At 36.8% G+C, this 27,166-nt stretch overlaps 1 protein-coding gene across 8 annotated transcripts; it reads left to right on the top strand.

Annotated features, from left to right (window-relative positions):
- The first annotated feature begins 145 nt into the window (after nt 1–145).
- On the top strand, nt 146–26,278 carry BRD9 (bromodomain containing 9). 8 transcript variants are annotated; one of them, XM_065667147.1, is made up of 18 exons: nt 146–305; nt 1,059–1,279; nt 2,974–3,106; nt 5,751–5,811; nt 6,763–6,907; nt 9,850–9,960; nt 10,767–10,879; nt 12,218–12,346; nt 13,191–13,323; nt 15,424–15,499; nt 17,211–17,306; nt 18,049–18,181; nt 19,182–19,293; nt 20,906–20,944; nt 21,403–21,474; nt 22,732–22,834; nt 24,379–24,546; nt 25,309–26,278. In XM_065667147.1, the coding sequence occupies exons 1-18, from the start codon at nt 233–235 to the stop codon at nt 25,407–25,409; spliced, it is 2,019 nt and encodes a 672-aa protein (XP_065523219.1). In that variant the 5' UTR covers nt 146–232; the 3' UTR covers nt 25,410–26,278. The 8 variants fall into 8 exon arrangements, with proteins under 8 accessions (XP_065523219.1, XP_065523217.1, XP_065523216.1 ...); XM_065667145.1 differs by having other exon boundaries at nt 10,704–10,879; nt 12,239–12,346; XM_065667144.1 differs by having other exon boundaries at nt 10,704–10,879.
- Nucleotides 26,279–27,166: the final 888 nt, after the last annotated feature.

Genomic DNA, 27,166 nt, shown 5'->3' with positions numbered 1-27,166 from the left:
CTGCGGCTCCGCAGTGCAGAGAGCGGAAAAAAAGGCCCGTCAAGATCGAAGAGAACCTGAGGAACCAGCACACTGCTGCCGCCCGTTCGTAAAAGGCGGGCTGACGAGGGGCAGCCCGGCCCTCCCCCATGACCTGGATCTTCCTCCGCAGCAGGCGGAAGGAGTTCTTTTGCCCTGACCGCTTCCGGTGCGGGGCTGGGAGGAGGCCGTTCCTAGAGGGGGCGGTTCGGCCATGGGAAAGAAGCACAAGAAACACAAAGCAGAGAAAGCGGAATGGCGTTCCGCTTCTGCCACCGCGTACAGCGGTAAGAACCGGGAGCTGTACTGAGGTGGTGGCGGGGGAGAGGTCTGTCTTTATATTCAGGGACGTGTCTGCTGTCGGCAGGACCCAGCATCCCTTCTTTGGCTGGATTGCACTGGAGTGTCGGGAGGGTAATGGTCTTGTCTGAGTACGTGAAGGGCGGGGGGCCAGGCCGCTGATGCTGGCCCGTAGTCGGGGATTTGGGGAAGTCGGGCGGTCGCACGGGGCGGCAGTGAAAGGAAATGGCGTGTTGTGGGGCTCCTGGCAGACCGGGGGTGAGAAGTGAAGTGGGTGGTGGTCTGAAGGAGGTAGCTTGTTGCTGTGTCCACGGGAAGGTGGCTCGGGAGGGGCACAGGGATTGCAGAGTGAGCGATGGGGCGCTGGTGTGGTGGGTTTTGAGACCGGGCGCCTTCGTGGTTCGTATGGCTCTTGATGGATTCCGGTTGCTGCAGTAGTTGAGTGATGCTTGGTTTCACCTTACTCTGATGAGGATCTTGAGATGTTTTCTGGGAAAGCCAATGGGTTAGTTCCTTATGTGTTCCCAGTTTGTGGAAAATCATGATGTAAGATATGAGCAACTGTTTCTTAACTTGGATTTATTAGTCTTAAGTATCATTTTTCTCTCCAAATGCATTGCATATGTTTTCAGCCTTCAACAAATTATTGTAAAGAACATTTCTAGAGGAAGCATCAGTAATTACTTTGTGCTGTCATTTCTCTGTGCACTTATGAAATGTTTTACTTTTTCTTCATTTAGATTATGTGGATAAGCCTTTGGAAAAACCCTTAAAGCTGGTTCTTAAAGTTGGAGGAAGTGAAGTGACTGAACTTTCTGGGTCAGGGCATGATTCTAGTTACTATGATGACCGATCAGATCATGAGCGAGAACGGCATAAAGAAAAGAAGAAAAAAAAGAAAAAGAAGTCTGAGAAGGAAAAAGAAAAGCATCTAGATGATGAGGAAAGAAGAAAGAGAAAGGTAAGCTGTGATTTTTAGAATTCAGACTTGCAGCTCTTCTTCATGCTTGCTTATCAGATCTAAAATCTGGCACAGAGTACCATTTGATTCACTGTTGCAAGAAACTTATTCTTGGCAGATGTAGAAAACCTCTGGGTGTGTGTTGGTATATTTCTCCTATTTGGACAAGAGGTTCCTGTGATGATTTCTTGAATGAAGTAAAAGCTTTTTTCTTATAACTACTTGGTTTTTTTATTCGTTTGCTTTGTCTGTAGGTATGAATACTTCTTGGTTGCAGCCAGGTCAGAAACATGTTTTGCTACCCTTCGAGGAGGGTATTTTCAGTTTTTCAAATAAATCTACGTTGCATTTCTGTTTCTGAAATATACCAAATTATTGAACATTGGAATTGATATGTTTACTTAAAACAGCTTTCTGAAATCTGATCTTGTCTATTACTGTGGTACAATAGTTTTGTTGGCTCTTGTTTAGAATAACCTGAATACTAGGCTTTGTGGCTTTCTTAGTAGCAACTGGTGTGGTCACCTTTTTGTTGTCTGTGTTGAACCTCTAGGAGTAGAAATTTAAATCAGCAAGGCAGTGTTGGTGGTACAGTTACCTGTACAATTTCATATTAATAGTATTTCTTCTGTGTACTAATGATTCTCTGACATATCTGCTTTTTTAATTATCTTCAGTCCTGTAGTTTTCTTCGTCTTGTAAGATAGTTCTTTGGCACGACTTTGTATATGTGTATGGATAAACTGTCATTTTGAATAGATTTGTTAGGCTTGAACTACTTGAAAGTGGTATAACTCTGTTGGATCATTCAGAAGTTCTTGAATGCAGGGTAGATAGTGCAAAATTTTTTCTACAAACATTTTTCAGGTGTTTCAGCTAAGAGTATGGCACTTGAAATGTAGCAAAACAACTGGCTTAAATGCAAGATCTTGCAACATCAAATTAATTGTTTTGCCTTTGCTAAATTGGGGTGGAGGGGGCAAGTTTGGTATTTTTTTTTTTCTCCCAGAATTTCATTATTAGTGCATGCAAAAGAAACTAACGGATAGGTAAGTAACAAAACTGTAGTCTAAGCATGGTTAATAGAAGTATGCTTTTCTGTGTGAGCATGAATAATGACATGTAAGATTATGAGAATGACTCAGGCATGCGTTTGCTTTGAAGTTCAGGAAGAGATCATTAATTGCTACCACTGTTACAGAGGATTTCTTACGGTTATTTTGCAGGCTTCCTGAATCATCATGTACTTTTATTGATTCCCATTTAATGCACGAGACAACCAAAATACACTCACTGATCATAGCAGAGCTACAGACTGGTCTTTAGTGAATAGTAAATTATACTTCCTTTACCCTCTGCCGTAGCTTATCATCATGCAATTTTACATAGAAATACATGTATTTTACATATAAATAGATTCAGAGTTTGACATTTTTTTAGTAAAAGAACAGTAACAAATGATAGAACAATAATATATTAAATATGTAGCAAAAGGTGAACAGAATTAATTTTCATTGGAGAAGAAAGTTGAAAAAGTGACAGTGAAAATGTATACACTCTTATTTAAGCCATATTATGGTTCAGATATAGAATGAGTGTTCCAAATGAAAAAATCACTCTCTTACCTTTTGGTGTGCAGGATTGTACATTCCAAGTACATTCTTCTAAAATCTGTCTTCTTCCTGCTATGCTAGGAAGAGAAAAAGAGGAAAAGGGAGAAAGAGCAGTGTGACACTGAAGGAGAAACTGATGACTTTGATCCTGGGAAAAAAGTGGAGGTTGAACCTCCTCCAGATCGTCCTGTCAGAGCATGCAGAACTCAGCCAGGTGAGCAGCGAGAAAAATTAAATCATCTTGTGTGTTTTTAAAAGCATGTACAGCATAGCTTTTGTCAAAGATTCAAAAATGTAAAATGTCCATGTGGATCTGCAAAAATCTAGAGCCTCCCCCCCTTTTTTTTTTTTTCAACATTAAGAGCTTTCAGCTATCTGAAAAGTCAATATTCCTCTTGGTGCTTCTGGGTTTTAGTTGGTTTATTTTCATGTAACTAAACTTGCCACTGGCTTCTGCTGCTTGGCAGAATAAAGCTAGTATACAAGTACTATTGTGTGTAGTGTCCCCTTAATTTCTTCTCCATAACATTTCCTCAGCACTTACAGAACAATGGTCAGAATGTCTGAAACCAAACTTTCATAAAATCATAGAATGGCTTAGGTTGGAAAGGCCCTTAAAGATCATCCAGTTCTAACCCCCTTGCCATGAGCAGGAATAGCTTCTGCTCGACCAGGTTGCTCAAAGCCCCATCCAAGCTGGCATTGAACAGTTCCTTCAGCCACATCTTCTGCTGTGTCTTACCACCCTTACAGTGAATAATTTTTTCCTATATCTAATCTAAATCTCCTCCTGGTCAGCTTAAAGCCAATTCTCCTTGTCTTGTCACTACCTGCCCTCGCCAAAAGGCCTTACCCAGATTTCTTGTCAGCCCCCTTTAGGCACTGGAATCTGCTCCAAAGTCTCCCCAGAGACTTTTCTTCTCCAGGCTGAACAAGCCCAACTCTCTCAGCTTGTCTCCATAGGAGAAGTGCTGGATTCACTTGAGCAGGTCCATGTTCTTCTTGTGCTAGGGGCCCCAGAGCTGAATGCGTTATTCCAAGTAGGGTTTCACCAGAGTGGAGTAGAGGGGGGAATCCCAGCAGCCTAGGACACGGTTAGTTTCTGGGCTGCAAGTGCTCACTGACAGGTCTTGGTGAGCTTATTGTCAATGAACCCCCCAGGTCTTTCTCCTCAAGGCTGCTCTCAATCCAGTCTCCACTGCGCCTTTATTTATGCTTGGAATTGCTTCAACCCATGTGCAGGACCTTACCCTTGGCCTTGTTGGACTTTGTGAGGTTTGCAGGGGGCCCACCTTCTTAGCCTGTCCAGGTCCCTCTGGATGGCATCCCTTCCCTCCAGCATGTCTGCTGCACCACACAACTGTGTTGTCCTCGAACTTGCTGTCCATGTTGCCAGCAAAGATGTTAAAACAGCACTGGTCACAATACCAGCCCCTGCGGTACACCACCCTTCACTGGTTCCATTTGGACACTGAGCCATTGACCACAACTCCTTGAGTGGGACCATCTGGCCAGTTCCTTATCCACTGAGTGGTACATCCATCAAATCCATGCCTCTCCAACTTAGAGACAAGCATGTCATGTGGGACAGTGTCACATGCCCTGCACAGATCCATGTTAGATGACATCAGTCGCTCTTTCTTTATTCACCAATGCTGTGACCCTATCATAGAAGGCCACCAAATTTGTCAGGCACGATTTGCCCCTAGTGAAGCCATGTTGGCTGTCACCAATCACCCTCTTACTGTTCATGTCCCTTAGCATAGTTTCCAGGAAGATCTGTTCCATGATCTTGCCAGGCACCAAGGTGAGACTGTCCAGCCTGTAGTTCTCTGGGTCTTCCTTTTTCCTGGAAAAGCAACTTAGTAGCAAAAGTCTGTGTCTTTAGGAATGTTGTAAGTCTTGTGTTTAGACACTGCCCATTGACTGGTCAGGTAATTTACTGAAGAAATTTTTTTTTTTTTACATCTGCACATTAGACTGAGGAATGGTGTCCATCAGCTGTCAAGGTGACCTAATAGGGGTAACTGAAATATTCTGATCAAACCTTTATGTCTCCAAGAAGTCTGGAGCTTGACAAACTAAAAACTGATCTCTGTATTCACAAGGCTTCTGTTTTCACCTGCTTGGAAAATTCCATTCAAAAAGCATATAAATTACCCTACCTGTTCTGGTTAAGAAGGCAAGTATCTTTCCGTTAGCATGAGAAAAGCTGGAGTTTCTATTCTAGATTTTACCATGCTGCTGCTTTGTTTTTTCAAACTTCACATTAAAGCCAGTCTCTCTAAAGTATGTTCATGGAATAGGTAATTAACTTGTAGTGTTTACTCTTTGATCTGTATGAAAGTGAAATGGTAATCAGTATTTCTCTTGCCAGCGGTCTGTCACTCTTCTTTTTGACTGAAAAGATTCAGAAAAGCTAATTGCATAGGTGTTATGATAAAGAAACCATTAAAATTGCGTAGATAACATGCTGTAAGAATGTGAATTTCCCAACTGCAGTATTTGAGCAACCATGTTTTACGTTCCTTTTTTTTTTTTTTCCTGCTAAAATACAGAACACCGTACTTTCACCTTAATACATTTTCTTACAACTGCTAGACTTAGCATCTGATTTAATGTGTGCTAGTTTTTACTGAGATTTAAACTCAGTAGGTAGTAAAGGAGAAGAAATAGTTACTGCATGCTTAGAAATCTGATGTATTTCTGCTTTGAAATCCATGTCTCATTGATCTTCAGATCAGTACAAGCTGTATTTGTAGTTAAGATTTTCTCTCTGGTATTTATATTTTTAAATAAATGCATATACTTGTGTTCTGTTTCATTGCACTTTTCTGTGTTTCTGTCTCAAACTGCAGCTGAAAACGAGAGCACACCAATCCAGCAATTACTGGAACACTTCCTTCGCCAGCTTCAAAGGTATTAAGCGTTTCGTATCTACAGCTGTGGCACTGATGTCTAATGCATAATTATATCTGTTACGTTATGACTTCTTATCCTGGTTTTCTGTTTGAAAATAGTGTCTACAGACTGGCTGTAATATGTTTGGTAATTTTGCAGTCATATCAAACCTGGCAGGTTTTAAAGATTAGTTGAGGAAAATTATAACCATGTATGCAATTTTAGTTTTTGCAGGGAAGTGTTTTGGGCAGACAATATGTTGCCATTATAAATTTATTGAATATTAATGGCTTACTTTAGGAATTTAAAAACAGTTATGAATTTTAATAGTTTAAAAGATAGAACTCTCCTTAGGAAATTTTGTTATTTGTGTCCTCTGTCAGATATCAAAGCAAGTGTATACCTGCTTACTTAATGAAGCTGGAGAGGCCTTTTATTTTATTGCTTGCCATAAAACATTAACCCATGTTCATGTTTCAAAAAAATATAACAATTTTTTATTATATAGCAAAAAATTATTTTAAAATTAGCTGAAAATATACTAATTTGAAAATATGAAACACAGTAGTTATTTTTAGAGGACCTCATGAACAAGAAGAATCAAAGAGTTTATTACTCAGTGAAGACAACAGACCCATTTGAGACCCAGAGAGCTTGCAAGAAACAATTCAAGAACTAGCTGAGTCAAATTCAAAAAAAGTCTCCATATGTGTAAATTTTTTTCCTGTATCAGGAAAATTTTCAAATATGCCTCTGTTTTATAAGAGTGCTTTTAGTGTGTAAGGTTGGTTTTTTTTTTTTGTTTTTTTTTTTTTCTGGTGGGGGGGAAGGGTTGTTGTCAGTTTTTTTTGTTTTTTTGTTGTGTTTTTTTTAAAGTAGTACTGTTCTTTTTGTACCATTAATGCAGTATAAAAACTATGACAATTTATTTTGCTGATCTAAATCGAAATGTATTGTTTTTATTTTTAGGAAAGATCCTCATGGGTTTTTTGCTTTTCCAGTCACGGATGCCATTGCTCCTGGATATTCTATGATAATAAAGCACCCCATGGATTTTGGTACAATGAAGGAAAAAATTGCAGCAAATGAATACAAATCAGTCACTGAATTCAAGGTAAATTCATAGAGAGTTGTTTCAGAGCTCCTTGGTAAGAAACTTAAGATTCTTTTTAGCTGTAGCAGCCTTTCTTACATTCTTTATTTTAATGTCAGTTTTTTTAGAGCTGAGCACTTTATAAAAATAATTGTGTGTGCTAGAATGGGGTTTGTGCTTTATTTTTCACTGAGGAAGCTCTGTATTTTTGAGAATCTGATACAGTCTACTACAAATCACTGCAAAAATCAAGGACATGCTCCCAGGTTCTATAGAATTCATTAAAGAAACTGGAGCTCTTTGTTTTGGTGTTTACTGTTTTTGGAATGAGGATAGGGTTTTGGTTCAGTTTTGTTGTTTATTTGGTTTGGTTTTTAATTTTTTTTTCATTTAGACCTGCGTAGAGTGATTAAATGTCAAGTTTGACTTGTCTGCAGGAAAACTGGATATACTGAACATTTTGTGTCAATAATAACTACTTATTTTTTATATCTTTAACCACCCTGTTTTCTTCTAACTTTATTTGAAATGGTCTTTTGGCAGAAACTTACCTGGCAGGTTTACTGGCAACTTTCCTTGGCTATTTTGTGTATTGCTATTCCTGTAAAGCTTTATCAGATGCACTGTGGTTTTACAGACAGTGCAGTAAGAAATCTCTGATGGTATTGCAAGCTGCTGGAAGGAAAGGAGGGGTTTGTAACTGATTCATGGAGTTCCGTTTGCTGCCTTCACTGCTACTGCTTTCTAGAGTGGTGTTGATATAGCAATAGACTTGGCAGAGAGCATTGGCTTGCTTATCAGGGATATTACTTCTTTTGAAAGGTCCAGCGAGGTGAGCAAATAATGGCTTATATTTCCTGTGGGTGCTCTGATTATTCTGTTTTGTTATGTATGCTTTATTTTTCAAAAAAGTATAGGGATTTATAGGAAATAGTAAAGAAAGATTCGTAATAGCATTGCCACTATCAGTGCCTTCAGGTCTCTAAATTCTAATGGCGTTTTGGATTGCCTTATTCATCAGCTTAAAAAGGAATTGTGAATGGGAGCTCTGTGGCTCTAGTTACAGATATGGTTGCAATATTGATACTGGGGAGATAGCAACCTAAAAAGTGGAAATCACAGTCTTGTTTAGACTGACAAGTTCTATTCCTTTTGAAGGACTTGATTTCTGCTGGTACTCTGAGGAGCAATGAAATGGTTGATAGAAGTCTGCCCTACAGTGACAAAGAGATATATGTATACCTAATTATGCTTTTGCCTTTGTAATTCCATATAATACAGAAATTAAATTTATGGGGTTTTAACCTCTAAAATGAAGCCTGCTAGAAGGATTATCTTTCGTTTATAATACATGTGTTGTAACTAGCTGAGCCTAGTCACAAACCAATAAATAATCTGTCTCAGAGTAGGATCCACAAGAGCCATTTGCTGTATTTAGAAGAGGGGAAATTGCTGCAGAGAACTCATCAGTTTTGCTGCCAAAAAGTGTTCTGCTTCAAAGTTGGGCATGCAAAAGACTGTCTTTTTCTGCAGCATTTCATAAGCCACCACTAGATTTATAGCTCATGTGGGCTGTTGGGTTCATAGTTCCCTCCTGCATTTCACCTTCTAAATTTCTGGTTTTGTGATGGTCTCATTAAGCAAAGGCAGATGGCTTAAATGTCATAAAAAGTCAGAGACTGCCAATTTAAACCATGTTCACCTACTTGCTTAGTTTGGGCTTGATGACAACTACTAAATGATTGGGAAAGCACTGCTCTGACATCTCTGTGTGGAAACAGGAAATAAACCAATTTTGGGGTGTTTTTTTACAGAATCTAGTCGTAAGTGCAGTATGGCAAGGTTATTTTTTGTTAATGTTGGGTGCCAGAAAATGTCTGCAGAAATATGTCGATGTCCAACCACAATAGTAACCTTAAAATATCTCTGTCTCAGCAAATCTATTCACTGGTCTGAAAACTGAGTGAGTTAACTTACCAAAAAGCATATAATCCTGTTTGCATACACTTTTGCACATAATCCATTCATTTGCAAATATAATGGACAACTGCGCAAAAAAAAGGAATTGCATTTGTCTACAGAATGAACAAAAACTGATTGCTTTAACAATCATTGTTTAAATATTGAAAAATTAAGAGAGAAAAGTATATTCTTAAATCAGTCACTAGTTGAATTTGTTAGGATCCCGTTTGTGAACTGCCTGGAAAGACCACTATGTGATTCTTGGTTGTTGATTTGCCAACTTCAGAATTTTTCAGAGGTGTATAATAATGTCTTTTTAATTCAGTGTTTCATAGAGCTACTAATAATTTTTTCTATGCTTTACAGATGAGTGACATGTGACTAGAAAAAAAAGCACCCAAATTGTTTGGTTCTGTTTACAGTGGAGTGTGTTGTACTTTTGTTTTGGGACCTTGCATCAGTAAAAATTACTTGACATTATGTGATGGATAACCGTTCAAAGGAGAAGGCAAAATCAGGCTTGGGTGTTATTATGCTTTGAAGTTTTCTTTTTTTGTTGTTTTTGTTTTAGTGCAAGTGACTGAAAAAGTGGTCAAATTAATAGAACTAAGATTTTATGTAAGATACTTTGTATCTTTCTGATATCTTTGTATGATTCAGAAGATGGCAAAACTACCGAAAATGTACTTACCTTGGTGCCTCAGCCCTTTTATGAATTTCTCCACTGTCCATTTGTGTAAGGAAGAAATGTTACATTTGTCATTCAGGGAAAAGTAAAGTATTCGTTTTTTGAAACCAAAAAGCTAATTCCAAACAAAACTTGAAGAAGCAAAAAGGGCTCAAACTTTTGCAATTTTATGTTACCTTTTGGCTTGTGTTTAATCCATGAGCCTTCTGCTGAAATATTATTTTGTTCTTCACAGACCTGCCATGATGAATAGTATCTTCCTTTACAAAAGGAGTTTGAAATTTTAACAGTTCTTTTGTTTTGTGTTTTACAGGCAGATTTTAAACTGATGTGTGATAATGCAATGACTTACAACAGACCAGATACTGTTTACTACAAACTAGCCAAGAAGATACTGCATACAGGCTTTAAGATGATGAGCAAAGTAAGAGACCTATTAAAAACAAAAAAACAGAAACTCTGTGCAGGTTTTTTGCTATACTTAAAAAGATCGATTAATTACAAAGATTAATGTTATTTCATCTGTCTGTGATAAATTATAGCAGTGCCTGTTAGGGTTGCTGTATTTAAAGGACTTGATAGCATTCTTGTTATAACCACGCGCATATTTCTCAACTTTATCTGCACCAGTGGAAGCGATTAGTATCCATGTATATAAACCTCAAGTGTTAAATACTGTTTCTGGCTGAAATTTTAAAACCAGGATCTCATTTATATTTCTGTATAAACAGAAACCTTTTTTGAAGATGGTGGGTGCAGGGGAGGTTTCAGGGGGGTTTACAGATGTGTACATGCAAATGCTTTTTACTCAAATACAGTTGTTGGCTTGTAAAATGAAGTTATTTTGATGAGCTGCACTCTGTGTGTGTGTGTGTGTCTGTGTGTGTGTGTGTCTGTGCATGTATTGCAGTTATGGTAAGTTTTGTGTAAAATAGGCAGTTGTCTTTGCATATGCAGTTTTTTTTTGTTTTTGTTTCTCTCTTGATAGTTGGGCTGCAGAAATTCTGATGCCATGCTACCATGACCAAATCATGTTGCATCGCCATTGGAAACGAGGCATTAAGAACAAAATAAGGCCATGGCCATTCCCATCCCATCCCATTATCATAGCATCTTGGCTATGAGGGAAAGGTTAAGTCCCTGCCGCTCTGTCCTTTCTGATTCTAGGAACGGCTGTTAGCTTTGAAGCGCAGCATGTCGTTTATGCAGGACATGGATTTTTCTCAGCAGGCAGCTCTTTTGGGTGATGAAGATACAGCAGTTGAGGAACCTGTCCCTGAAGTTGTTCCTGTACAAGCAGAGACTACCAAGAAATCCAAAAAGCAAAATAAAGAAGTTATTAGGTAAAGGTTTTAATGGGCATGCTTACTGGCTTGTTTCAGCTTTTGTAATACTAGACAGCAGCAAAGAATTGAGGGAAAATAAATTACTTTCAGCCTTTCTCTTTGTGGCCCATAGGATAAATGGGCAATTTTATTGTATTTTAATACAGTGATTCCCAACTTGAAACAAACAATTCAAAGAATGACTAGATATTCTTTTAAACACAGTTGAGATATATATATATAGAGAGAGAGAGAGAGAGAGAGAGATAAATACAGATACGGATATTTTCATCTTTCTTTATATTAAATGAGTAGTTTCTTTTCATAAAGGTTTGAAATGTTCTTTTTTGAACATAGCCATAAATTCCTTCTGGATTTTTATATCATGTCCCTCTTCCCTTCTCCCCGCCCCCCCCCCCCCCCCCTTTTTTTTTTCCCTAAAATGATGGACTGTAGCAAAATCAGGATCTTTCTGGGAGGTCATAGTGGCTCCCAACCAGTAAAATGTTTTATTTAATTTCTTTTTTTTTTTTTTTTTACAGGATATAGAGGTACAGGAGGTTGTTTTTAGAGCAGATTATATGTTCCAAATGAAATCTTATTAAGCTTCTTTGTATGTTAATGCAATAGCTATCTTCCAGCTAATAGGCATCCCCGTGTCACAGAGTTGTATTTTTTACAGCTAAAATCTAATTTAAAGGATTTGTTTTTCTATTTTTGAGATTTTAGCAAAAGCTGTGATTTGGAAGAACATCATGTTCGATGTTCTTCCATAGACTTCCTAGGATAGATGCTGAATTTAAATGGTAGGGCATCATATCAACTGGAATTTTATTAAAATAAAACTGTGGCAGAGCAAGTAATGTCTTAAATTACCTGATCACATATTCTTCAGGCTTCTTAAACATTTGATAATTGACATGAGCTTTTAAGCACTCGTGTTTTGGCATCAGTAGGATATTCTTTTTGATGAATAAGAGCTTTGGGAGGGGAGAATTGAACCTAATATCAGATATTTTTGTCTTCCTATTTCCCAGTTAAAAATGGAAAAACAGCTGAAGTCAATGTCTGCAAAGTGCTAAAGCAGTTTAGACCTATATACTGTGGTTTGAAGAGGTGACTTGATCACTTGGACATCCTAAGTAGTTTTTTTTAATTTTGTCCAGGATGTTGCAATCTTCTGAAAATTATTTCACAAATCTTGTTTAAGTATGCTGTTGAGTGTGATAGAAAGTGCCAGTTGTTGAGGAGTTTCCTGTTGTGTACACGTTTTCTTAAAGTTTCAATGAAACAAATCGTATAACACATTTGTCTCATAATGGTATGATCCTGTGATCTTTTTATTGTCTTTAATAGCAAAACTTCCTTGTGTATCAGATCTGAATATCTATACAGAGAGAAATTCTTAGCTAAGCAAATGGAAGAAGATAACCCAGGAGAGAGAAATGGATTTGGTGTGAGGAGATGCTCTACCCAGTACCTAAGGTGTTTGGCCCTAGTGTCTAATGTCCATATAATACCCTGAAAAATTTTGATGTACAAAGTTTATTTTAAATATATAATATACTGAAGACTGCCATCCTATGATATCTTCACACTTTCCCTTACAATGCTACCTTTCTCTGATATTTATATAATAGCTAAGATATGTCCTGTTCCATCTTAGGTATGCTTATTTGTTACATTTTTATTATTTGGGTGTTTTAATGAAAAGGGATCTACTGAAACATAAATGTTAATTTCTGTCATTTCAATGAGAAGAAATGGTGCGGTTGAAATTGAGTAGGAATACTAATTGCCAGTATTAACAAACATAGGAATTAAAGGACTCCCTGCTGGACTGGGAGCAGTGTCCTACTTCTATAAGCAACTAACTGATAAAATCCTCAAAATGCAGCTTTTTTTTTTTTTTTTGCCCCCCCCCCCCTTTTTTTTTTCTTCCCCTCAGGTTAGAGTACACAGTATCCGTTCCCTCATTACATAATTTCTTTTCTGCATCTTTCTAGTTGGAAGTTATGAAAATAGTGTATTTGTGCATGTGGGAGACTAAGGGCGCACACAGCATTTGCTTTGTATTAATGCAGTTTTATTCCAAATCTGTTTTGTAATGCTTCCTTTATTTTCTTCAAGGTACAGAATCAAAATTTTTGAAGTTCCATAGTTTGGTAGTTCTCAGCTTCTGCTGCAATACTTCAGTTTCATAATATAATTCCACTTAAATTCTAAAGTAGACTGGCACTGGGAGAGGGGCGGGATGGATTGTTCAAAATTCAGCCCTTTGTTTTGTTTTAGCTTTTAATTTCTACAGCTACTCCTTTCTTTTTCTTAGTTGCATATTTGAACCTGAGGGAAATGCGTGCAGCCTGACAGATAGCACTGCTGAAGAACATGTCCTGGCACTAGTGGAACATGCAGCAGATGAAGCTCGGGACAGGATCAATCGATATCTACCCAACAGCAAGGTCTGCTGCACAACAAAGTTCACAGTTCCATTTTGTGTGTCTGACTATTGAATGCTTTGTTTCACCTTGGAAAACAGGCTTTAGTATTGTATTTTCTAAGCCTGTAACATCTAGGATGTATGCTCTGTGAGGAGCACCAGTATCTCTATTGTCTATCATTTAGTTTCCACTGAAGACCCATTTTAGGGTGTCCTAAAAGGATTTTGAGTTGTATATTGTGCAGTGAACATATTTAGACATTCTCTTGCAGAAAACAGTGAAATGTTGCTCAGTCTTGAATCTGGCTTCCTTAATTACAGCCCTTAGTATTGAAAGTGATTAAATAGCATCACACTCTTCTTATTGTTGCAAACTCAGAAAAAGCAAACTTTGGCATAGTTTGAAGGTTTGAAATTCAGGAATTTTAAGTGTTAAATTAGTTTTCAATGAGAAGTCCAGAACCTCTTGTAGTTTCATGTAGCTGTACTCACCTATAGCATGTTCTTGTGTGAATACAAACTACAAACATCCTTCAGTGACTAGGAGAAGATAGCAGTAGTTTGTCCTTGTTGGGGTTTTTGACAGTGCTGACTACAGATTTCATCATCTTGAATATGATTGTTACTGTTCCATGTCTGGTTTTGTACTGTTCCAAGAGTTAGAAGGAAAAGCTCAGTGATACTGTTAGTGCAGTTTTCTCAGCATGTTCTTTTATGAGCTGTTTTTGTTAGCTATGTGATAATGGTGTATTCCTTCACTACTTCATGCTAGGGTTGGAGTGAATGCTACAGGCGTTTGCTACAGGCTTGTGCTGAGGTGCATTTACTCTGCTTACATTGCATTGTGTGCAGTCTTTATTCTTTGTCCTCATTTCTCATTTTGTCACTTACTTCAGTGACCACTGCAGTCAAAAAAATAATCAGGAGGTTGCTACATCCTGTGTTTTCCACCTATTTTTTTAACAACTGTTGCAGAAGAAACATTTGCATTGAAGCATTAGTGGTAACAGTTGTCTTCAAACTTAAATGTCTTTTTCCTGGACAATGGCCCTTATTATGCAGTGCCCTTAGGCTCAACTGGATTAGGAAGTAAAACTTCAACAGCAGAAGGTTTAGTTTTTTCAGTATATTTTTGTTTCTTTGGATAATTAGAAGACTTGCTAGGATTGAAGGCAGTTTCAAACCTCCAAATTAAGAGTGTCTTGTTAAAAACCCTTTAAAGCAATACCAGTCTTCTGCTAATTGCTGACTTTACTGAAGAGGCCTTTCATGATGATACAGTCAGTTTTGCAGTGTTTGAGAATTGTTCTAGGTGTGCAGCTCTTGTCTAGGCTAGACAATCTGCTACAGATCCCACTGAATCTAGATAACACTGATATGTTCTTAGAATTCACCCATTATGAACTTTTGCCATCACTTGAAGGTATTGTTCTTGTTTATTCTCTTTCCAGCATTTGTCACCTCTATTTTTATTATACGCAATCATTAGCTTTGGCCTTAAGTATGGTCCGTTTCTGACATCAGCTTAGTTCATTGCATCAGTTCTGGCAGTTTACAGGCCCCTCTGTGTTCTAATGTCTTTCATGTTTCTGGCTGTCTTTTTAGCATTTTGTATGTGCTCTGAAAAGTTTGTCACCTGTTTAAGAATTGGATAAATTCATAAAAATACTTCTGATTGTAGAAAGTTGTGGCTGAGATACGAAAACGAGCAGTTTGGTCTAGATTTGAAAAATAAACAATGAGGTAGATTGTGGATAGGATTTACAGATCTGCTTCTAAAAAGAAAGTGTGTTGTAGGCTTCGCAGTCAGAAAGGTTGGCTGTGTACTAACTGTAATGGAATTGATTTTGTCTTGGATGCAAACTTTAGATCTGATTTAGGAAGATGAATAAGGAATTGTATATGTGACGTACAAACTGTTACTCCTGAGTCTTCTGTTCTGTGAAGCATTTGCCAGGCAGTGATAAGTAGTTTAATTTTCTGTGTTAAAAGGGGTACCAGAGTGCAGGATCTGAATATGGCTAAAAATGCGTTTTGTAGTTTTCTGGAAGTAAACACCTCCTTCTTTGGGTTCGGACTGTTTTGAATGATTGCTTCAACATCTTTGTGGTTCTATTTACAGATTGGTTATCTTAAAAAAAATGGAGATGGAACTTTATTATTTAATGTAGTAAATTCATCTGATCCAGAAGCAGAAGGTAAATGCCAAAATTTTTCAAGCAGACATTTCTAATGTTTAATGTTTTAGCAGATTTTGGTGTCTTAACTGTACACACAGATCCTGTGTAGTACAGATGAGTTTAAAAAAAACCCAAACAAACAAACAAAAACCAACTCCCCAAACCATTTTCCACAACAGCTATATTTAGTATCTCCAATATAAGGTGTTTCTCTGCCTTTCAAATTGTCACTCCTCAGATGCTCTGTTTTACTCATGCTAACAGTAAGGAGGTAAAATAATACCTATTTATAAGCAGTTATATATTGCTACAACTTCATAGAGAACTTGAAAGACAGGCTTTTTCTTCAGGTACCTGGTAATGTTAAAATCTAATAGACAAAAGGTGAGTGAAAGTTCTGTAATCCTATGTAAATGTGCAATGCACAGATGCAAATTCAGAATAATTTTTTGCTTATTTCACAATCTAAATTATTAACTACATTTCAGTTTAAAGTTAATTGGGTTTTGCTCAATTGGGTTTTTTTTTTAGTTCCCTGATCTTTTCTATGGGTTTTTGTTTGTGTTACTACTATACATAATTTATAGTCTTACGCTTTTCTCAAAATGCAGAAGTTTTAAAGTTTAATGTTGAAAATGTCATAGTCTTTATGCTGCTGTGTCATGTTGATTTAGCACCTCCTTCTCTGCACCTTTTGAGACTGGACTTCATTCACAGCTCACCTGTTGTTGCACTGATGAATGCATGAACCCTTTCGACTAGTTGCGTATCTATTGCTTTTTTGAATGGGGGATACAAACCTCTGTCTACATTCCTTTTCATTTGGTAGTAAATTTTTCTGGAATGGAAGTGAATATTTAGCTGCCACCATGCCCTTACCTATTTCTGAAAAGAAAAAAAAAAAAGGAGTGATTTAATACCTTTGAAATCATGCCACTGAAAATTTAGACAGTGATGGTAAAGGAAACAGAGGAAGCTTTCACTGTGTGCTGTAAAGAACTGTCCTGGTAACTTAATGTTTCTGTGCTCCAGAATCTTTTTTGGTTGTATAGTTAATATGAGTTAAACTGAATTTACAACAAAGTAGTATAATCCGATTTTAATTTTTAAATCCTAGTTAAATTCTACTGCTACACTTGCTTTCTGTTGTTCAGTAATTGATCATAACTACCATTGGTTTCCATAACAGCTAGTGAGATTTAAAATAACTGGAAGTGTCCTAAATGATATTGGGAATTTTTTTGAGCTTAAAAGCATATTCCAAATTATTCGAGCCATTTTAAGTAAGCAGGTCTCAAAGTTTCAGAAGCAAGAAATATTGCAATAGCCATAATGATAATTATCTTAACAAGGTTCTTTACATGGTGTCTGGGTTTCTATAGACAAACTACAGCTTAGTCAACATAAGAAATTGATTTTATCACTTCGTAATGTCTGGATCTTGAATGTTTGTGAATCAGCAAGTAAAAGAATTTCAGATGCTAGTGTATACTTTAAAAGTGAAATAATCAAGTCATAGATCTTGTGAATAAGAGATGGAAATATATTTACAGCATGTATTTGAAATTTAAATGGAGAGCTTGAATTACACTACCTATCCTTAATGTTGAAAGATATTGAAGCTTTATGGTAACAACAGCTTTTTGAAATGGCAAAATCTCAATTTTCACTATAAACTTTATACATTAAATGATTTTCTAAAAATAATCATCCTCTTTTAAATTACTAGAGGAAGAGACTCACCCAGTGGATCTGAGTTCACTGTCAAGCAAATTATTACCTGGCTTCACTACACTGGGCTTTAAAGATGAACGAAGAAATAAAGGTAAATGCTAAAGAACATGTTTGAACTTTGTGTTAATTAAATGTTTGCATTATTTCCTGATATAAAACAATTTCAGATTATGCCTGTCTCCAAGTGAAAGTTCACTTGGTTGTTTCTATAATACATAATTATTCCATTTATGGCAGAATGCAGTTTTAATTAGTTTGTCTTTTTTGCTTATTAAACGTAACTTAATTAGGAGTTTATGGATTAATGTTTTGTCTTTGTGTTATAACCACAATAAAAGCTTTCCAGTAATGGTACTCCATGTTCTCTGGAGGAAATAATTTTTCCTGAACAAATGTGCTTAGATTTGAGATTAAAAAAAACGCTTTGGTTATTTGCATTTTTGTATCATATGACAAGGATTTCACAAACTGATGATATTACTGAGATTTTTAATGGTTTCTCATGCTTTCCAGAAACTGACTGGCAAGCAACAATGAAGTAGGCACATGCAAAATGTAGAAATGTAAAGGGGGCAGCAAAATGAATCTTTTTTGTGGGAGTGAAGTGGTTGGCTTAGTTCTTTATTTTGCAGTAGTATAAGTACATTTATTTATATGGTTAAAATATTCATGCTAATTCTAGAGTTTGGAAATGCCCTTGTGATGCTGCTCTTGATTTCAGTTGGAGGGAAAAATGCACTGCACTTTCTGTTTCAGAAAACAAAATATTCCCCCCACTCCATGATCTTTTACACTTGTAATAATCATTTGTCATCTTTCTTCTACCTGTCTAGTAACCTTTCTTACAAGCGCTAGTACAGCACCTTCTATGCAAAACAACTCTATATTTCATGATTTGAAATCAGACGAAATGGAGCTCTTGTACTCAGCATATGGTGATGAAACAGGGATACAGTGCGCCTTGAGGTAAGCGCTTCCTTTTATGAGGCCTAACTTCTTGTAGAAATTCTATGAAAAGCATTTGGGCCTAAATCTTAAGTAGGAGCCTCCAAATCCTGATTTGTTTGTTTGTTTGGTTTTGGTTTTTGTTTGGGTTGGGGGTTTTTTTGAGAGTTTTTGGGGGTTTGGGTTTTTTGTTTGTTTGTTTGTGGTGTTTTTTTTTTTTTTTTTGTTTTAGGGGTTTTTTTTGTCCCCTAAAACTGATTTTAAAAATAACTCTCTATAAAACTTGAGGCTACCTTGTTGGTGGGGTTTGTTTTGGGGTTGGGGTTGGTTTGGGGTTTATTTTTAGGGAGGAGGGGGTTGTCTTACGTTTCCTTATTGGCAGCTTGGGGGGGGTTGTTCAGTTGGTTTTCTGTTTCATTTGCATTTTTAAGTTACCCTGTTTTGTTTGCAAGGCTGTTACGGATCTTGTTACTAGGATCTTTGACTGCAGGATATTATAGGTGCTACAAATACAGTGTTTTGCTGTAAACACCATGATAAGTAGGCTTAGATATGCAAGTAATAGATTTCACTGACTTTAAAACAGTGATAACTTCAAGGCATTTCGAAACAGTTAAGGCTACTTGAAAAGGAAAATACCAATTTTCATTAAATTGATCCTCTTAAAGGGAAAGAACCACAAACTTGCTTGTTTCCTTTGTGGGGTTTTTTGTTTAGTTATTTTGTTTCTTTTTTTAATCCACTACCAATGAAAGTTCCAAGTGAAAACTTGCTCAGAGTTGTAAAAACCAAGTTTGCATGTACATTTCCTTCCATAAAAAAATAAGGGGGGGGTGGGACCCCGCACCTTATCTTAAAGGCCTTAATGGCTGCCCCCCCCCCCCCCCAAAAAATCAAAAGAACAAAGCAAATGTAGGTGCGTAGTTAGGGAAAACTGTATTATATGTTGAAATTTTTTTTTTTTTTTTTTAATTAAAGTAATTAACATGTTCTGTAATGCTTGTATCTCTGTTCCTGCCAGCTTACAAGAATTTGTGAAGGATGCTGGAAATTACAGCAAGAAAATAGTAGATGATCTTCTGGATCAGATCACTAGTGGAGATCATTCCAAAACTGTGTATCAGCTAAAGCAGGTGCGTCCTTGATGCAGAGAAATGTCATGAGTTCATCAAAGCAAGAATGGATCTACTTCTGGTTTTTAATATTGTAATATACTTTGTTATCCAGTGTCAATTTAAGCATTACAGGCTTAGCTGTTCATCTCTTGTGAACCAAATTAGGAACCGAATTAATCAGCAGAGAAGTAATCATTTTCTTTTCTCTAGCTGGATCATTTCTCTAGTGTGGTTCGCTGTGCGACAGCAGAAAGAAAAATGCGAGGGTTGCAATATAGCAAGGGGAAGAAAGGACCTACCAACTGAATGCTGTTTGGGAAGCCCTGTCACTCAGTGTCATGACTTAACATATCTGCTTCTGAGTTACAGTACAATGCTTTTGCTAAGGATTTTTTTTTCTTAATTTAAATGCAAAATATTCCTTGTGGAAGGATTAGTTATTTGGAATGTTGATATAATGTTGGAGAATAGATTAATATCACTGTACAGGTATCTATTGCTCAACAGTACTAACTTTTAAATTCATGTATTGTGTCTGAAGGAAAAACTTATTTCTGAAAGCACTTTACCAAGGAGATTTATACTAAGATTGGAGAAGAGATTTTTCTCAGAAGTATATATAGTTCTGGTGGAAATGTTTGCATTCCCAATACAAAATAGGTTTCCAGAAATTGCAAAACGTTGTGTCATGTTACCTTCACCCTGAAAACCACTCTAGTTTGAAATAGCTGTCTGCTGTTTAAAGTGATGACATTCTGAATGATTCAGGAATAAAGAAAGGAAGGTGTAAGGGGAGGATGGAAGGCACTCAGATTTCCTGACATGGTAGAAATGAGATTATGCTAAATCTCTGCAGACTTAGAAGGAGAATAGGGGAGATTATGGTTGGGGAAAAAAGAGACAATAGAACAAAAAATACAGAGAATCCTTCAAAATTTTATGGGTATTTTTTCCAGTACCTACTGGAAAAAGATTCTATATGAAACAGGAGGAAATGTAAAGGATTAGTTTAAAAAAAAAAAAAAAAAAAAAAAATTCAAAACCAGTATTTTGAACATTGTTCAATATTTAATTTAGCTTTAAAATAAAACTTTCTTTTCCCTTTTTGCCGCCGTCTTCTATTAATATAGTTCCAAATGCGAATTTCTGAATACCTTTCAAATGGTCATTGGCTATTTACGTTTAGAAATGGTGTTCAGTTGTGACATATGTGGATACGTACAGATTTAGTGCAATTAAATGTGTTTCAGTGGTGATGTGCCATGGTGTTTTATATTTGAGTACTTTCTGCTGCTACATTTGAGTGAGTATCTCTGAAGTGCAGTCTTAAGAACTGCAGTCTTCTGATTTGGAATCAAAAGTTACGTAAGTAATAGTGAAGATGCTGCACTTGAATATGAAGTTCATGGGTGGAAAAAATAGTGTAAGGACACTCAAAGATTACTTAAAATGCATAAACATATATTTCAAAACAGTAACTGTTACATTGTAACTGCATTACAGATACTTCAAGAAGTTAGCTGTCTATAGCCTCAATTTGTGTGGAAGTTTGAATGTAAATATACTTGAAATTGTACAAGACAGAGGTCTCTCCCTTATGTTGAATAAACCAGTATTTCTTTCTTTCCAGAGGCGAAACATCCCAGTAAAACCCCTGGATGAAGTTAAAGTAAGTTATGCTGATACTCAGTGTGTTTTGGTTGATTTTGGTTTTTTTTATTGGAAGAAGTGTCTTGGCATTTGAAGTGGAGAAGGTGATGTTCTCTGGGTTTCCGACAGTCACATTCCAAATTTTATTTAATGTGCATCTGTTCTGTGTAACACTGCAGGAAAAGATTGACAGTGGAGTTCATGATAAAGAAGGGACTGTTAGGTTAGTCCTAAAGAGGCTGTCTTAGTTAGCTCTAAATTGCTTACATGAATGTATATGGTCACCCATTAGAGAAGAACTAGTCATTTTTGTTGCTTTATTTAAAGGTTTCATGCAAACATCATGAAATAGTGATAGTGTTCCATGGTAGTCTGGGATCTAACCATGGTAAATCAGTAAATTACACAAACTAAGAGTATTCTTAGGAAACATAAGCTATGAAATGCTAACATCTAAAATATGATTTGGTTCTCTAGGTTCTGCCAGTTCTCATAAAAGAAGAGCACAAGTTGCGTAATACCTGTCCAGATTCTTCCAAACAGATTATGGTAAAGTGGTTTATGTGTTAAAAAAAAAAAATATATTGACACATTCTTTTTTGTCTAGAATAAGCTTTCAGTACTTAAAATGGATTCTCTGACACTCAGTCTATTTCAGTTAGTGGCTCTGTCCTATTGTTCCGTATTCTCTAGTTTAATTCAGCATGCATAGCAATCTCAGAGGCAGAAAGATCAGTTAGTAATCTGAAAGATACTTAATCTGCTGATGAATATTTGAGGTTCAACCTGCTATGAAAGTTTTTAAAACCTCAGTTTTGCCATATCCAGTGAAAATGTGTGTTAGAAAGTAGGGGTAAAAAATGCATATCTTCTGCTTTCACAGCTACTAATCAATCTTTTTTTAAGTGGTTTTATCTTGCAAATTATTTATGGCAACAGAAAATTTGTGCTGTATTCCATGGCAATTCACATAAAAATCATACGGATTACATTATAACAACTAATAAAATTTATAGTTTTATAAATATTCCTTATTTTTTGTGGAAAGGTTTGTATTTCTCTAGAAGGTGACTGGTTAAGTTAATTCATGAAAGTGCTGTATTTCATTTTCACATTCCTAAAAAATAATAGCTGGTTGTATATTTACCTGCATGTTTCAGTCTTCCTGCTAGAATAGACAACCTCAGAATTTTGTTTAGAATATGTTTTGAAGCTTAACAATTTTTACACTGATTATATAGTAGTATTGCAACAAGTATGGAAAAAAAATGTGCTGGCTGTATTTCATTATCCAAATGTATTAAAAAAATACTTGAGAGACCAGCTCCAGCTGATGCTGTTTACAGGGAGCCCCACCTTAGTGGTTTTGTTAGTCACATACTAAAAATTTCAATAAATCCAGTATAGCATTGAGAAGGTGAGGGAAAAAGAGTATCTGGAAGTGGCTCATGGTGATACTGATAATACTTCCCTCTGCCAGAGTTCTGACATGGGACAGGAAATTGTTGAACAGGTAATTGAGTTCCAGAGGACTTCGTAATGTTGGTTTCAACAGTCCTGGATGTTGACATGAAAGATCCCTTGGCTGTACAGATCCCTTGCCATTCATATGACTGGACTGTCCTGGAGCCATCTGTGAGCTGCCTGTGAGTTGCAGGTTAGCCAAGATGGTTATGGATGATCCAGACTCAAGTGTTGTGGTGCACATTTTTGAGAGTATGGATTCATGCATGTAGCTTAAACACTGAAACTTATTATGACAGCTTATCACTATTGCTAGTGTTTCTGTTTCTTGTATTTTAATAGGTTGGAGAATCTGCTGGAGACAGTAACACTTCTGACTTGGACTTTCTGTCTATGAAACCATACTCAGATGTGTCTCTTGATATTTCTATGTTAAGTTCATTAGGTAAGTAAATATACAAGCCATCAATTGTAGTTTTGTTGTACTATTTAGGCAAAATAAGAGCTGCATTTGCTAAGCATAAAAGTGCGTACAAAAAGTTGAAACAAGTCTGCATTTGACATATGTAAAAGTCTATAGGTGACATAGGTAGACATAGGTAAAGGCTGGTACAATGAAACATTGGTCTGTTTTTCCTTTGAGACATCTGTGTGCTAACCAGGCTAACTTTTTTGTATCACTGAAGAAATCAAAGTACTTGTACCTCACAATTTTCGTAGTTCTGCTTGGTTTTGTGTGTTCATAAATTTTAAGTGTTGGTGTGGGGCTTTGTTTCAGAAATGTTACTGCTTCATATGCTGGTTTTTGAAATAACATGGGCAGTAAGTAAGTGTGTGGAGCTCAATCGTATTACCACTTGGAATATCCCAAAAGAAAAACCAGAAGACATTTCAGGCGTTAGGAAGACTTTAGCTTCAAATAAGACTGTTGTATGAAAGTGTTCGGATATTGCTTGAAATAAACATCTTTGAGAGGTATCCTTCTTTAAATACTACACAAAGCAATGTTCCCATTTCTGCAGTCTGCCAAGCTGGCCAAATGTCTTCAAAAATGCCGTCACAAAAAGATAGCATCACTTATAGTTTAAGATACTTCTAATTCAGAATGTGAAAGTTGCCAGACTGTACTAGGAGTCAGTTCAGTTTCAGCCATTTCCCATGGTGCTCTCCTTGAGTCTCCAGTATCACCAAATGCTTTCTAACATGTATTTCTTGAAAGTGAAAACAGATCTGCAGCTGTTGCCTTTTAGAAGTGTGAAGGAAAATCATAGAATCATAGAATAGTTAGGGTTGGAAAGGACCTCAAGATCATCTAGTTCCAACCCCCCTGCCATGGGCAGGGACACCTCTCACTAAACCATCTCACCCAAGACTCTGTCTAACCCGGCCTTGAACACTGCCAGGGATGGAGCATTCACAACTTCCTTGGGCAACCGATTCCAGTGTCTCACCACCCTAACAGGAAAGAATTTCCTCCTTATATCCAATCTAAACTTCCCCTGTTTAAGTTTTAACCCGTTACCCCTTGTCCTGTCACTACAGTCCCTGACGAAGAGTTCCTCCCCAGCATCCCCATACTTCAGATACTGGAAGGCTGCTATTAGGTCCCCACGCAGCCTTCTCTTCTCCAGGCTGAACAGCCCCAACTTTCTCAGCCTGTCTTCATACGGGAGGTGCTCCAGTCCCCTGATCATCCTCGTGGCCCTCCTCTGGACTTGTTCCAACAGTTCCATGTCCTTCTTATGTTGAGGACACCAGAACTGCACACAATACTCCAGGTGAGGTCTCACAAGAGCAGAGTAGAGGGGCAGGATCACCTCCTTCGACCTGCTGGTCATGCTGCTTTTGATGCAGCCCAGGATACGGAAAATGCAGGATTAAGATCATGTGTAATGTTTATTTTAGAATTTTTTTATAGTGTCTTGATAATTTATGAGTCAATATGCATGTGCTGATTATGGGTTTTGGTTGGTAACTGGTGGCCATTAGGGAAAGTGAAGAAGGAGCTTGATCATGACGATAACCATTTACATCTGGATGAAACAACTAAGCTGCTGCAGGACCTTCATGAGGCTCAGGCTGAGAGAGTGGGATCCCGGCCATCATCCAATTTGAGTTCCCTCTCCAATACCTCTGAAAGAGACCAACATCATCTTGGTAAAGTTACCTTTGTCATAGAAGTTGCAGTACTACTGCTATAATTGAAACTTGTTAAAATTTATATTTTAATTTACATAAATGTTTGTATGAAACTACTTTGATAAAATAGTGTGTTAACTACAGGATTATGTTTTAATTTGTAAATATGTAAGGCAAAGGCAACTAAGAAGATATGCTTTTGACCTGTGGAATTAAGGGCACTAACTGTAGTTACTTGTTTTTTTATTAGGCATGATTGAAGTAATTGTGAAGTAAATTGATACTGACCAGCAAATCCCTATAGGCACTTGCATTTTATGCTCTTAGAAATACTAAGGAGTATTAATGTTTCCTTGACATGGTTGTATGCACCAAAGAACAGGTGGGATTCTACAATAGCCTTCCGTTATCAACTATATAAAGTTCAATGAGAAAACAGGATAGTAGGTTAACATACAATTTAACAATTTGTTGCGATCTCTGTGAAGGTAGGACATGTTGGTGGGATGATACTCGATGAAATTTTGTATACTTTTTTTTTTTAGCTCAAATTAGTAGAATTATGACTGCTTTTCCCAAAAAGGTCTAAATTAGTGAAGAATCTTGTAATTTATTTTTTTTCTTTCAAAATCTCCTCTTTACATGCTATTTAGATGTCTGTCTTGCTTTAAAAGTGTGAAAGGGACATATGAAGTAACCTTGCTGTTTATATGCATAAACACCTCTCCATTAATTTTCTGTACTTCTAAAAGTTTTTCTTTTATTTCCCATGTTCTACAGGAAGCCCCTCTCATCTGAGTGTTGGAGAGCAGCAAGACATGGTTCATGATCCCTATGAATTTCTTCAGTCTCCAGAAACCTCAAATGCCACTACTAACTAATCTGACATGTACTATATATATATTTTGTATTTTAATTGTATTATGTTTTTATAAAGTTTTTGTCCATGGCAGAAACCTCAATTTTGTTCCTCTTTTCTATGAGGATTCCTGTATAATATTACCATGTATGCTGGATTAGACAAAACAAACCAAACTGCATAGTATGTCACGTTGTTAGCAATGTATCGAGACCTGCTTTTGGTTTGTTTGTTGAGGGAGATTGTTGTGCACTGGTGTGTGTGTGTGTCTTAGCTGAAAGCCAGCAAATAATGTGTTAGAAAAATTTGTATTTCATAGAAATTAAAAAGTGATAATTTTCCCAGTATAATGGCAGCAGTCATTAAATGTTTCTAGTAAAATTATCTACCAGTTCTGTTCAGGTGCTAAGCTGACCATCTTCAAGGAGGACTGTTTTATTCTAGCAGTGACAGAGCTGCATGAATTGTGATCACTATTATATTTCCCATCTCCTATTGCTAATGATCTGTACAAGTTGTTTCTGTTTCCACGTATTTAAATCTTTTTTTAATCACTCAAGAGGAGAGTAACAGTGCTTGATGGTTGCATTATAATGTTCATTATGAGAATTCTACCCTGGATCTAAAAAAAAGATGGATGTTTTTGTGGTCCCTTGTGTCTTGAAACAAAGAAAATACAATCCTTTTATTTTTTAATTTGATACGTATATTGGCTGAAAAAATTACTGGGTAAGGTGTGCTTTTCAGTAATGTTAACAACATTTTTATAATTCAGTATTGATGAAACTGGGGGTTTCGTACTCTTGATACATGCAAGCTGGACAAATTTATGGATTTACAGTATTTTGTAAATATTAATAAAAATACTAAGCCACTTTTTATTTTTGCAAATACCTTGTTCTTGCCAAGATAAAATTCATTTCCTTATCTTTACTAAATCTGAAATAGTAGGAGGTCTTGGTCTGAATTTTTGTGCTGCCTTGAGAGATAAATTTCATTATGACACACATAGTTGTAAGCAAAATTAACTGAATTTCTAGGAACCAACAGGGAAGTCTGTCAGGTAACTAATATCAAAGTCTTGATAAAGGCTAAACAGAAAGATCTCAAACTAGTTATTTGTGGTCTGGACTGTTTCCCTCCCCTTCTGACATGCCTCTTCCCAGCTCCTTTCCTACCCCACTTAAGCAATATGATTTGTGTTTAGCTGTTAGATGTCATTTTATGTTAAATCAGCTGGTTTCTGGTGATCTGGTGATTCTGGTGGCTGCCTTTTCCTCTCTACACGCTGGTTGACTGCTGTTTCTATTGCAACAAATCATTTGTGGGATTTCCACCTGAACTGGATCAAAAACTCTTGAGTTTCAAACATTCTTTTTTGCTTTCCTCCAAGTCAGTCAGTTTCACAATTAAAGGAACAGTGGTGCCCACCTAAAGGCTGGGAGTAAAGTAAGGATCAGAAGACAGGACAGAGCTCTTGAAATCATCATCGGCAATGATAGCAAAGCCTGAGTTGATTGTGAAGGATTTAATACTGATTCTTCTCTAGGAGCAAAGCTCTGCAGCATATTCCTCTGCCAGTACATCATTGTTGTGTCTTGCCTTAATGAGCAGAAACACAGATTTTGATAAGATGCTTTGATAAATCAGGTAAGTATCTTACCTATGCCAGCCTTCTTTGATGAAAGTATCTTGGGTTTGCAGTTCATCCTGAGGTGAAAAGTTTTGGTAATGTATAAAGTTTGCATGTATAAAATTGTGCTATTTATCTGTTACAGG

This window comes from Lathamus discolor, chromosome 2, assembly GCF_037157495.1.
Source record: "Lathamus discolor isolate bLatDis1 chromosome 2, bLatDis1.hap1, whole genome shotgun sequence".
In the NCBI taxonomy this organism is placed as follows: domain Eukaryota; kingdom Metazoa; phylum Chordata; class Aves; order Psittaciformes; family Psittacidae; genus Lathamus; species Lathamus discolor.
The sequence above is the reverse complement of the archived record's forward strand: the minus strand, read 5'-3'. Positions and strand labels throughout refer to the sequence as shown.